The 13,569-nt window shown below is 39.3% G+C and overlaps 1 protein-coding gene across 1 annotated transcript in view; it reads right to left on the reverse strand.

The window, feature by feature from the left end:
• plekhh2 (pleckstrin homology domain containing, family H (with MyTH4 domain) member 2) overlaps positions 1 to 13,569 on the reverse strand; it is a 106,594-nt gene that overhangs the window by 79,292 nt on the left and 13,733 nt on the right. The window contains exons 3-17 of the mRNA XM_084391156.1: positions 12,991 to 13,053; positions 11,925 to 12,074; positions 11,754 to 11,837; positions 11,575 to 11,656; positions 10,778 to 10,981; positions 8,426 to 9,198; positions 8,263 to 8,338; positions 6,856 to 6,950; positions 6,502 to 6,670; positions 3,609 to 3,745; positions 3,411 to 3,524; positions 3,020 to 3,106; positions 2,754 to 2,912; positions 1,519 to 1,599; positions 1,283 to 1,435 (exon numbers count right to left, since the gene is read on the reverse strand). Of these exons, the coding sequence (XP_084247282.1) occupies positions 1,283 to 1,435; positions 1,519 to 1,599; positions 2,754 to 2,912; positions 3,020 to 3,106; positions 3,411 to 3,524; positions 3,609 to 3,745; positions 6,502 to 6,670; positions 6,856 to 6,950; positions 8,263 to 8,338; positions 8,426 to 9,198; positions 10,778 to 10,981; positions 11,575 to 11,656; positions 11,754 to 11,837; positions 11,925 to 12,074; positions 12,991 to 13,053 (2,427 nt within the window). The remainder of the gene's footprint in view (positions 1 to 1,282; positions 1,436 to 1,518; positions 1,600 to 2,753; positions 2,913 to 3,019; positions 3,107 to 3,410; positions 3,525 to 3,608; positions 3,746 to 6,501; positions 6,671 to 6,855; positions 6,951 to 8,262; positions 8,339 to 8,425; positions 9,199 to 10,777; positions 10,982 to 11,574; positions 11,657 to 11,753; positions 11,838 to 11,924; positions 12,075 to 12,990; positions 13,054 to 13,569) is intronic.

Genomic DNA, 13,569 nt, shown 5'->3' on the forward strand with positions numbered 1-13,569 from the left:
TAAGTTTCAAATGATTATTAAACAGCAAGCACAAATTATGCAAAAGTGGCAGCCCTTCCAGCGTGCTCAGTTTCCGAATTTGCACACTCATTTTCAGTTACTCCTTCAAGTGGACTATATTCGTGGAGTAATGTAGGGAATAGTGAATGGAGGTATATGGGGCAATTTCGAACACAGCTCTGCTTTCCTAGAGTGTGCCTATTAGTTACTGCTACAACTAGATCCTGCTCAAACTCATCCTTGCTGCAACCAACATGACAGAAATACATTAAAAATGGATCTGGCAGCAGTTTTTCTCAGACCAGAAACCAGAATCTGTGTTCTATTTTCCAGAATGGCATGGAGATTGAAGCACATGTGAAGGAACTCCTGGAATACTGCAACCTGACATCATTGGAAGATTGTTCTCCGATGGTCTGTTTATGGAGTGGGCTTGGCGAGAACATCGGTCGTTGGCTGCCAGCGGGAGGTTCCAGCTTGACCCTGGCAAAGGATCTGGACACTGTGATGTGGCCGTGTGGCTCATCATTTTCCATCGGTGAGGTGGAGGACAACATCGCCACACAGCTACAGCCATCCTAGTCAACTCCCACCATCCTGATATCGCCAATCATCTACCTAGAGTCATAGCCATTACCAACCAAAGACCAAGAACCAGAGCCGACTGCAGACGCTGAGCCAGAGCCTATTCCCGCCAGTCTGACCAGGTGTGTGAGCCGGTCCCATGTCTGTCCCAGAGGGAGCTTGGTGGAATAGGACAGCCTGGAGTGGCTGATCGACTTGAGCGACACAGAGCCAGCTCCCGTCCTTGTTTCTGCCCTTGAGCAACCTTCTTCCCTGCCAATTACCTCAAGCTGTTTAGATATTCCAGAACTGTGTGATGTCCTTCCCGCTCCGCTGGTTTTTCCCAGCACCAAGCCAGTTTCGTCGCCAAGCACCAATCCTATGTCATTGATTATGCTCCCACTATCCATCTTAGTTTTCTGACCTTTGTACAGAGACAAGGTGAACGCGATCGCGTGTGATGACATTCAAAGCTCCAACATTCCTTTTCCCAGGTAAATGGAACGCAGCGTTACTTCTATTGTTTAGTTTAGAAAATACTCTCTTTTAGTACACTTACTGTACATTTTTATTTCATTAATATTAGATTATGTGCATGTAAATATTTCTTAAATATACAAGTGCACATCCAGTAAAACCACTTTCTCAAGGGATGTGCAAGAGGTACAGTATTTGTGGTTGTATTTAAGTATAATTCAGTATGGCTTTCCCACTGTACCTTCTCATGAGGTGAGTCGATGAGCAGGTATGTCAGGCCCTGGCTGATTGACTGAATGGACAGGGTATACTGAGCAGAGACTTCAGCTAAGTCACATGACTTATGCACTTCCTCCACACAAGCCTCCCACAGTTTGATCTGACCTAGGGGAAACTTGGTAGGGAAATACAATATTAGTGCATGCACACATACAAATGTCTTGTGCAAGATGACTCTGATTTAAGGAGACAAAAGACCTTGTCTTCTTGACTTCTGAAGTAATAGAGAATCTTCCCAAAAAGCACACACCACACATGCTTCGAGTAGCCATGTTTCACCTTAAAGAGTCAGAGACAACATATAACACACAGCAAACAAGTTATAAACGGCTACATCTTAAAAAAAAAAAGAAATTAATACTTTTATTCAGCAAGGATTCATTAAATTGATCAATAGTGACAGTATATACATTTGTTATGTTACAAAATATTACTATTTCATATAAATTCTGTTCTTTTGAACTTAGTAATCAAAGATTCCTGAAAAAATGTTTCACAGTTTCCACAAAAACATGAAGCAGAAAATAATGAACATTGAACATAATAGGAAATGTTTCTTGAGCACCAAATCAGCATATTAGAATGATTTCTGAAGGAACATGACAATGGAAACTACTGAAAATGTAGCTTTCTTTAAAAACATGTCACGGTCGGTGGCTGAATTAAGTGCACGACGGAGATACTCAAAATACATTTTTAATCTAAGATTCAAAATAATAACCAGGAGGATAAGTAAGAGTACGTTTACACGACAACAATAAGCTTAAAACTGAGACGTTTTTCCTTTGAGTTTTCCACGTACAGATGACATCATTGTCAAAACGATCCCCATTCACACAGATCTGCGAAAATGACTAAAACCCCTGTATTCTGCTTCCAGGCCGTTAGATAGCGACAAAACACTATAGATTGAACACGTAATACGCATGTGCATGACGTCATCGTCTTCAGAGATTCGTGTTTTTGTTGCTTACATGGGGACCGTTTTCAAAAACTTGCACTTTGAAACCCGTTTTCAAAACTTTGCATTTTCAGGCACCCAAAATGCCGCTGTCGTGTAAACGAACGGCCAAAGCGCATAGAAAGTTTTTAGTTGAAAATGGCGTCATATAAACAGCCCCTAAGAAGAAACAACTACGAACACACTGACATCCAACAATGCACAACAAGGAACTAACACAAAGTGTGCTAGTTCTTAAGTACAAGGGCAAACAAAGGAGCTAACGAGAAAATTAACAAAACACACCTGAACTGAGGACTCAAATCAATCTGTAACCATAGAAACAAACAGGCAGGGAAAGGAGGAGAACTGAACCAATTAACAAACTAACTGCTAGCTAACTAACACAGTGAACACAATGAAAACTGAATCAAAAACAGAACATACATGTGACAGTGTATAATACAAATGATTTTTCTTTCCTACAGAATACCTTCGTCAGGTGTCCTTTCATAATGGGCCGTACGTCTGGGTGTGTGAAGAGCGGACTAGCAGCTTTGATCCTCAGGACGCTCTGCAGAACCCTCAGCCACTCCTCCAGGAGGTTCGGGGAATCTGCTTTCAGATTACACACACTTTTACCTGTCACCACCTGAGGGGACACAACATCAACATGGACAGTCAAGTGAAATTACATGCTCCTATATCTGAGATGTATGAACAAACACTCGCTCTCTCTCTCTGACACACACACTTTACCTGAAGCATCTGTTTCCCATCACCACGTGCTATAGTGCTACATGTGTTCAGATCAATCTGGCCTTGGGGCTTATGGATGACGTCACTCTATGAAACAAAATCAAAGAATCTCAGGAAACAAAGTATGTTTTATTTGTAGCTTGACCACCATATTGTGATTATTGGGTCAGTCAGTTAACCTAATATATAGTAAGCATATAGTTATATTTTAAGCTAATTATATAGCATCAACTAAAAAGTGTTTAGAAAGTGCTTTAAAGAAAACGTACAATTAAAAAATATAACAATTTTGTGAAAGAAATAAAGAAACAGTAAAAGCAAAACAAGATAATAAAATAGGACAACAAACTAATTTAAAGAAGTAAGAGATACATAAGCCATTTAAACTGACTGGTGATTTGTAGTAGAGAAGCTCCCCATCCTTCAGAACAAACCAGTGCCTCTTCCATGCTTTCTTCCATGTCTTTACCATCTTGAGAAGGTACCCAGACTTCTCCATAGACTCCTGAGATACAACACATTCTCATTTGGTCTCACAGGTGTGACTCACTGAAAAGCACAAATGTGTGCATGCGTACATGTGTCTTACACTCTTGCCGTTGTCACTGTTGGAGGAGCAGGTCTTTGGTAGTTTGTTTTCAGGTTCAGAGCACTCCGTATCAGTGGAGTAAGCGTCAGGAGGTATGGCATAGTCGCACTCAGATGTCATAGAAGATAATGACACAGCTAAGCAAAACACAACACATTCATTAAAAGTGCAGTATGTAAGAATGACAACCAGTGGTCGAAATAGGTACTGCAGTCCAATTCAAAATATCGGAGATCGTCGTTTCTCCCGCCACCTGCTCCTCAGACTGGACGGCGCTCACACGGGTTGCCAGTTTGAGCAGTCGCAACAGGAATGAGCGCAATGGACAATGAAAATTGGTAACGTGCAGTATCACAAACCAAAACAATAACAAACATTATTTATATTTATATTATAACACAAAAAAGTGTTTTTCAGAGAAACGAGTATGTGAACTTAGCATGTTTCCTCAATATATGCAAACATATTGTGGTATTTTTTATGCTTTAGTAGAGTGAAAAAGTTACATACAGCACCTTTAAGGTGTGTTTGTCTGTAACGCACTATACAATCTTTTTTAATGGGACAATTTTTAAAGCAAAAGTATAATCAATGTAAATGTAAATGTAATCTATGTAATTCATAAACCTTTACATTTTTGTTTTTAAAAATGTAATGAAAATAAAACAATTCCTTTAAAAAAAAATTGTAAAAAAATTGCCAAATAAATGGCTGCACAACGAAGGGTATTTTATAATGTTTTATCATAAATGGTATGAATTAATAAATAATTTGTTTATATAATAATAATAATAATAATGCAATAATAACATTATATAAATAAATGATTAATATAATTATATGTAATTAGTCAAATTATAAAATAAAAATAAACACTAATGGACACTATAGCTGCATCCCAATTCATAGGCCACACCTTCGAAGGCCATGAAGGTCAGAACAAGCATTGACAAATGGGACGGTCTAGCCTACAGAGGATTGTTCTTGTCGCCTAGCAACTGTGACAGCTAACGTTGATGAGTGACAGTTACGTTTGTATTGGACTTTTTTGAAAGTTATATTAAACTGTCTGAAAACAAAACAGGGTTCAAAAATCTAAATATGTTCACCATGGTCCATTTCTGTATATAATAATGTCTTATTTTGATATTCTGTAGTGAATTCAATTAATTGTGGGGTAGGAAAGGTCACGAAGGATCCATCTGTTGTATCCTTCATTGCACGGGAAACCAAGGACGCATTTGGAGGCCGCATTTGAAAGAGCCATCGAATTGGGACAGCCTTCATTGCACGGCAGTGATGCAATCAGCTTTTGAATGCGGCCTTCGAAGGATGCAGCCTCTGAATTGGAATGCATCTTATATGGACAAAATAATTGGGATACACTCTTTAAATTAGTGAGTTCAGGTGTTTCAATTAGACCTATTGCAACAGGTGTATAAAATCAAGCACCTAGCCATGCAGTCTGCTTTTACAAACATTTGTGGAAAAAAATCGGGTCGTTCTGAAGAGCTCAGTGAAGTCAAGCGTGGTACTTTTTGTGAAACTTCATCCCTGCTAGATATTTCATGGTCAACTGTAAGTGGTATTATTGGAAAGTGGAAGAGTTTAGGAACGGCAACAACTCAACCACGAAGCGTAAGACCATGTAAAGTCACAAAGTGCACTTGGGTCACAGAGTGCAGAGGCGCATGGTGTGCAACCTGGCACAAACTGATGAAGAGTGTAACCCGATTTAAGATTATATGCCCACTGGTCATTTGAAATGAGAGTAGAGAGGCCTTGTTCCCAAGTCTCCTTCAAACGCTTTGTCAAATCAGGAGACAAAGTAGTAATTATGTTATGACTGAGATAAGATGTTTATTGCTGGGTTTAAGATCTAAATAGGTGACTATTGGGATGATTAAACTTGGTAGACAGAGATAAATAGGATGAAAACACCCCCTGTTCATACAGGTCCTTAACTGAGAGTAAACCATTACATGCTCCCATCAGGTATGCAGAGGGAAGGCCCTTTTCTATTCCAGCATGACTGTGCCCCAGTGCACAAAACAAGGTCAGTAAAGACATGGTTGAATGAGTTTGATGTGGAAGAACTTGACAGGCCTGCACAGAGTCCTGACCTCAACCCCATCGAACACAACTGGAACGGAGATTGTGAGCCAGGCCTTCTTGTCCAACATTAGTGCCTGACCTCACAAATGCTCTACTGGATGAATGGGCAAAAATTCCCACAGAAATACTTCAAAATCTTGTGGAAATACTTCCCAGAAAAGTGGAAGCTGTGATACAGTAGCTGCAAAGAGGGGCCATATATATTTATGTATATGGACCAGATTTACTAACAGCTTGCACCAGCGCAAACCCTCTTTTGGTGTTAAAAAACTACTGTCAGGATTTACTAAAGAAACGCAGTGAAAAAATTGAGCTGAAAAGGTGTAGAAGGGGGTTATTTTTGCAGCTGACCTTATTGCATATGCATTTTTAGGAGTTTCCCTTTCAGACGCAAAATTTATGGAAGGAGAGTATTTAAATGAACCATGCAAGGTGATTTACTAAGATTTGCGGTTTGTGCTAGTTAATTTACTATTTTATTTGACACCCAAGAAAGCATGTCTTAAACTAGACGCTAATTTGCGTCCAGTCCTTAATAATCATCGGATGAGGATTTTTAATAATCATTTTTTAGAGACTGCACTCATAAAGAATACATATTTTAGAGCAATGTTCCAGTGTATTTATTACGAGGACAGACCCACTGAGTAGCTGTGATTGAAGGTCTTGCTCAAAGGTACAATGGTGATAACTCATGGATTGATACTTGCAAGGTTCATACCTGCAGGTGCTTGGTTACCAACCCTGATCTTTAATAACTGCTGCATAATGCGTGTACCTCTCTTAAGTGATCGAGGGCTTCCTCGGCTGCTGCTCTTGTGTGACTCTGATCCAGAGGTCTGACAGTTTTCCTCCTCTCCAGAGTTAGACTGAAACTCCTCCGAACTGTCCTCCTCAGAACTACACGACTCCTCAGATAACTGAATGTTGCATAACAAAGTCGCCTTCTATGAGAGTAAGAACAAATGTAACAAATGTACAACATAATTAAAAGATTTGCTTCTATTACTGATAGAAATGCAGACTCCTATGCAAAAACAATTTCTACAATTAACACTGCTGAGCATCACAGTCTTACAGTGAGACAGCCACACACTCCAACAGACAGATAAAGACACACACAGGTCCCTACCCCTTTCACTGAGGTGAAGATGGGTGTATTTGTGTTCCTGTAGATGAGGGATGTGTAGAGCATGTAGGCGGGGCATGAGGATGAGTGGGAGGAGTCTGGAAGAGGAGGATAGGACATCACTAGCTGTCAGTAAATGCACAATATGATTTAGGCAAGTAAGAAATGTTCCTTGATTACTTTGCTGGCCTTGGACTAATATTTACATTTCTATGCGCCAATCATTGGCCAAACGTCATTCTATGACTATAACTTAAAACTACAGATTTTAAAATCAAAGGGTTTATACAAGTAAATAAGAATATTGTTTCTACAGGGGAATTTGGGTGAATCTCTGCGAAATTTGTCAAGAACATTTCTATTTGAACTCTATTTTTAAGATTTTTTTTAAAGTAATTTTTTTATTTATTATTAATTTAATATTTAAATTCCTTTCAATTTCAATTGTAAGCCCATAATGAAAAAGAAAAAAATATTCTAATGTGATGCAAAAATGTTTTTCTTTAAATAGTAACAAATTTGTCAAGCGAATTTAATTGATGCTAATTTTGGTAAAAGGAATCTTGGAGGAAATGTACTTAAAGGTTGTATCAGCGATTTCAGGCCCAAACATAAGTGATCACATTCATCTAATCTTTCCTAACGATCCGCTAGCTGCCCGCCCCATAAGCATGCCGTCAAAAAAACGCGTCTCTGTAGGCAGCCTAGGCTCTGAGATCTGCACACAAAAACAGTTGGTTTCACCACCACTCAAAACCAAAATAAATAGTGTTCCAACCAATCACCGACAGGGATGGGTGTTGTGAGGTTTTGCGCTCGTGCACGGCTGCCTATGACGGCTGCACGCGAAAACCTCACAACACCCACCCTTTGACGGCATGCTTATGGGGCGGGCAGCTAGCGAATCGTTAGGAAAGATTAGATGAATGTGATCACTTATGTTTGAGCCTGAAATCGCTGATACAACCTTTAATTGCCATAAAAATACTGTCTTAAAATAGCTTTGCTATTCTTTATTGTAAAGTATATTTTTTTCTAATACAATAGCTAAGGGAATGATGGCAAATTAAACATCTTTCTCTCTTCTGACCAACATAATCAATCTCTCAATATGTGTTTCCTCTTTTGTAAAGTTATACAAGCATTATCATGGATTTTTTCTTTTGCTGTTAGAGCAAATGGCAATGCAAAAATTTGTTGTAGTTTACGTTCGCCAACATAGAAGTTTACCCAACTATGCAACTTTGAAGTTGAACCCTGGAAATAGGAAAAATGTCCATGGACAGAAAATAACATGAACGAAATGCACGTGAATGATAATGAAGATATAAAATAAAGAGAGATGAATGAAGGGCAGCTGGATGGAAGTAGAAAGAAAACGCAAATACAAAAAAACAATCTAAAACACACCTTTATTAGCTTCATCTGTACATGACGTCTCTGACAGACGAATTCCTGATTTTGCCACAGCATATATTCTGCTCTCCTGCAGATAACATGAAAACACAGGTTTAGCACATAAACTAAAACAACAGCAATTCATATTAGTTCAAGTATTAGTTCCAGGACTCACCCAAGAGGGCAGCCTGTGCAGTGGAGGGGTCGGGGGTTTACTCCCGGGAACAGCTGCAGAGGCGTCGGATGTTTCGGGTTCCTCAGGTGGCACTTCAGCTGAAGGCACATCAGTATGTTCTCTTTCACCAGTCTCCATCTTTGGATCTTGGTCCATGTCAGTTTCTTGAGGCCGCAGGGGACGTAGCATGCTGATAGCATTTCGAGTCCGCCCGTAGGCGGCTTCACTGTACAATGGAGGCTGACTCATATGCTTCTTAGCCAATGCCAAACTAACATTAAATGCATTTGGATTGCGCAATCGGGGCTGTTTGGGGGAAGCTGGGGTGTCTTGGGTGTCCTGAGACGGGGTGGGCCGCTTTGGTGTGAGAGCTGGAGTTAGGACTGGACTGGAGGTGTTTGTGTCACTGGAGGAGGACGAAGAATCCAGACATTGCGACTGGAAGCGCTTATTTAACTCATCTGAGGATCCATCTTCAGCATCTTTCTTTGAAGCGTTCTTGGTGCCAGGGAGACAAAGTCTGGTGCAATCCACACGCTGCATGTCATCATCAAACAGCGAGCTGCTGTCATCAGAGGCGGTGTGGTATGTCTCACTTGTGGGTCGGCTGAATTGCAAACCTCCAAACAGACTCCTCTCTACCTCAGAGGCAGCGCTGGACAGGATAGAGGAGACTCCTCCGGGACTGTCCCGCTCACCCTCGTCTTCAGATCCCCCCTTAGAGCAACGGCCAACACACTCTGTTTCTGGGCGGTTTTGTTTTATTCCAGAATCTGGATTGGACCAAACACACAGACTTGGTAAATACATGAATACAAATAGTAAATATTTTGCAAACCATTGTCAAGCCATCCATTTCACTGAATCAGACTCATTACCAAACATGACTCATTTGAGCAGTTATTTTAGAAATGCAGTCATCACAACCAGTGCAGTATGATTCCTGAACAAATGACTCTTATGAGCTGGTTCTTCTGAATCAAAAACATGAATCACAATGTTACTGCGGTTAATGTGAATCACAGTGTTATGCTGTCATGCTGCTTAAAGCAGCACTCAGTAGCTTCGGGATTTCTTCGCTGTATTCTCGCTTTTTGCTCGCAGGTTTCTCTCTAGAGCTTCCCCCACAGCTTCGGAATAGATATTTGACAACACTGTTGTAAAAACTCTTTGGTGATTCTCAGACACCAGAGGCTAGTAGATCAACGACATCAAAGCAGATGGGACATTCTTTAAAACGTCTTCTTCCTTCGGGTTCGGACGGCGTGAGGGAGCGCAATAATGACAGCATTTTAGCAGATTTCTTTTGGCCGTAAAGCAATTGTTTACATCGCGAGACCTGATATCACGCGATACTTCCTGACGCGGCGGCCGGCGGCCCGCCGTCTCAAAGTTGCAAGTGCGAATTTTCCGCTCACGGGCACCAGGGGGGTGCGAAACGACCACCATTCAACCCGAAATAAGTAATATAACCATTCTAATGACTCCGAAGCTGTTCAGTTAAGGTAAAAAAGTTACTTAGTTCACCTTTAATTTAAACATTTTTGAATTTACAGATTAGGAAATACGTTTTGAGAAACTTTCCTTTTAGATGTTTTGTAGGGACAATTAAAAATGGATGATCAAAATGAGATTTTTCCATTTTATTTTTTTATTTTTTATTAAATGTTATAAACTATTCAAATGTTTTTTTTTATGAAGTCTCTTATACTCACCAATACTGCATTTATTGAATCAAAAATACATTAAAAACATTTAATTTATTTTAAAATGGCATCCATTACTCGAATCTTCAGTGTCACATGATGCTCCAGAAGTTATTCTAACTTCATTCTATAACATCAGATTAATTATTAACAGCAGGTTTGCTGCTTAAAATTTTTGTGGAAACTGATTGTTTTTTCCCAAGATTCTTTGATGAACAGAAAGTTAAAAAGGACAGCTTTTATTTAAAGCTTCAGCCCGTAACTTCTGGCACTCTAGCGGTTAATAAACAGAACTACATGCGCCTTGCGGAAGAACATTGTAGCCGGAGCTACTTTGTTTAAGTCTATGACGAGTCACGCAGGTACTGGGCTACTCCACAGTGGTACGACCCGTACCAGTCTACAATAGTCAGAATATAAACACTGACTATAGGTATACGTCAGGGCTGTGTTTGAACGGCTATTAGACGTCTTTTAAACGCAAAATTGCTTGCTGTGAAATATCTTTAATGCCACTTTTGATCAATTTTATTTTGTAATAATTTCTTAATTTCTTCCCAGCCCTGTTGCATCTCAATCAAACTCAGCAGAATATGAACTATTACTCTCAGTCAAACAACTGAAGATATCATATTAGTCTTCTGACCAGTAGGGGGTCTCCTGCAATCCATGTGTGTGTGGTCACGATCCGGCAGGGTGTCGATGCTCTTCTGGGACGGTTCTGGGCCTGTCAGTACCTGTGGGATCTTCCCTCTGTTTTGGAAACAGCCAAAAGTCAGACTGCTGAGCCGCTGGGCCTCACCCACACTGGGCTGGACTGGGCCACCAGAACCCAAATTCTGCTCCATGACTAAAACAACACAAAACCATGACACTTAACAGCTTAAAAAGATAAGAAAATAAAGTTTTCTGAATATATATATATATATATATATATATATATATATTAACTAGCAAACACGCCATAGGTAAAATATATATATTTTAAACCTATGCTGTGTTTGCTAGCCCAATTCTTGTTCTTTTATTTATTTGCATTTGTTTGCATTATTTATTTATTTGTTGTTTTGTTAATATTCCTTGCTTTGTATATTAAAAACTGAAATCCTTTTTTTTTTTATGTATATATATATATATATATATATATATATTAAAAAATAAAGGATTCCATGAAGTGTGCTCTATTCAATACTACACAATTTGCATGCTACATACTTTTACAGTTTGTTTGTGTTAGTCAGAGTTGATCAAAAAAATTATAAATGTTCTCTCAGTTTAATCTTCAATATCATTGATAAAAAAAAATTACATCATACATTGTCAACAAATGTTTTCATCAGTATAACACTGTACACACTGCAGAACTAGCAGGATTATTATGGTAGAATGTTATTGTGAACATAGCCATGATTTAACCTACTATTTGATCACATGCATGATTACCTTGCATTTGTCTTCTTAGGTCTTGTATCTCATTTTCCTGTTGTTGGTTGATCTCTCTCAGAGAGGCATTCTCTATTTCAAACTACAAGAATGATGACTGTGATCACAAACATTCACACAATCCCCCACATATTTATCTCTTTCTAAAACACAAATATATACAAAGAGCATGAACATACTTCATTCAACTTCCGCATGACCCATTCTTTGATCTTAGCTGCTTTTTCTTCCACTGTCTTGGCATCTTGGATGCGGTTCTGTTTCTGAAGGTGTAAAACGTAATGGATCACATTTTTATTTTTAATGGATTTAAATAGGCGTTTTTGTATCCTGATGCAGGTATGACTGACCTGTTCCTCCAGCTGCTGCTCTAGGGTGTCAATAAGCTCATCTTTCTCCTTCAGTTCTGCTTGAAGATTTTGACAGCGCCTGAAAAGCTGCAGCTCTGAATCACTCGACTGGATATCTGAAGTCTTTAAACGCTCTTCCATCCACTGCACCTGCAACAAACACACGCACATATACACAGTGCTAATAAATGTTATATGATTATATACCAAAACTATATATATATATATATATATATATATATATATATATGCACTCACAGGCCACACCGGTTCAACCGCTCGTTAACGCATATATCTAATCAGCCAATCACATGGCAGCAACTCAATGCATTTAGCAAACATTCAAACTGAGCATCAGAATGGGGAAGAAAGGTGATTTAAGTGACTTTGAGTGTGGCATGGTTGATCGTGCAGGACAGGGCTGTCTGAGTATTTCAGAAACTGCTGATCTACTGGGATTTTCACTCACAACCATCTCTAGGGTTTATAGAGAATGGTCCGAAAAAGAGAAAATGTTCAATGAGCGTCAGTTCTGTGGGTGAAAATGCCTTGTTGATGCCAGAGGTCAGAGGAGAATGCCCAGACCTGTTCGAGCTGATGGAAAGGCAACAGTAACTCACACAACCACTTGTTACAACTGAGGTCTGCAGAAGAGCATCTCTGAACTCATAACGTCAAATGAAAAACGTTGGAAAAACGTTGCCTGCAGCCAAAAAATCATGTAAATATGGACCAAAATCTCAAAACCTTGTTGAATCTATACCACGAAAAATGTTATATGTATGTATATATGTATGTATATATATATACTGTATATATATATATATATATATACTGGGTTGGACGCGTTTTATAAAGAAAACTTTCTTTTATAATAAACATAATAAGTGCTACCATTGTTTTCAAAGATGTGCGATCTTTACAGTTAATAACCTGTGTGTTTAAAAATGTGTTTTAGTGTTTGAATGTCCCTTTAAGAACAGAATCATAATTCAGCTGAATAAAATACGAACAGTACATCCCTAATATTTGATGAAATGCCCACAAGAGTGTTACTAGTATTTACCTGCTGGTTGCCTTCATATGCCCGACGCTCTGCTTCCAACACTTGCTTCTCCAACTGCTGCATCTGAGAGAGCAAGAACTATGAATGAATGAGCAAAGGAGCTGTGTTTGTGCATGTATGCATTCATATGAAAGTCTGCTTTCATTTTTCCTCTATGCCATGGGCATAGAATAAGCTCTTAATAAAACGTTTCGGCCCCTGCACTTTTTTCGGCCAAGTGTGTTCATGTACCAATATGAAAAAAAAAAAATCCAATTTAAATTAAAAGATACAAGATAGTCTATGCATGACCTGACACTTTATTGTAATCCAAAATGAGGCAATGTCAGCGCTATGGAGCGCTAAAGTCTGTTTCTTTCACACTAGAAGCCGGAGGGTGCCCTCATGCAAAAAGTATGCAAGTGCGGATAGGATGGGTAATGGGTGAAGATAGAAGAACCCATAACTCTATCCCTCCACACATTAGATCCACAGAGGTGGAGCTGGACTAGGTCAAGCTCAACCCAGGCAAGCACCACTTGCAAGTGAGACTCATAGAAGTCATTACACTTATGACATTCCTGGAAATCCGTTATGTGG

The sequence above is a fragment of the Rutilus rutilus genome (assembly GCF_951802725.1).
Source record: "Rutilus rutilus genome assembly, chromosome: 20".
Classification (NCBI taxonomy): domain Eukaryota; kingdom Metazoa; phylum Chordata; class Actinopteri; order Cypriniformes; family Leuciscidae; genus Rutilus; species Rutilus rutilus.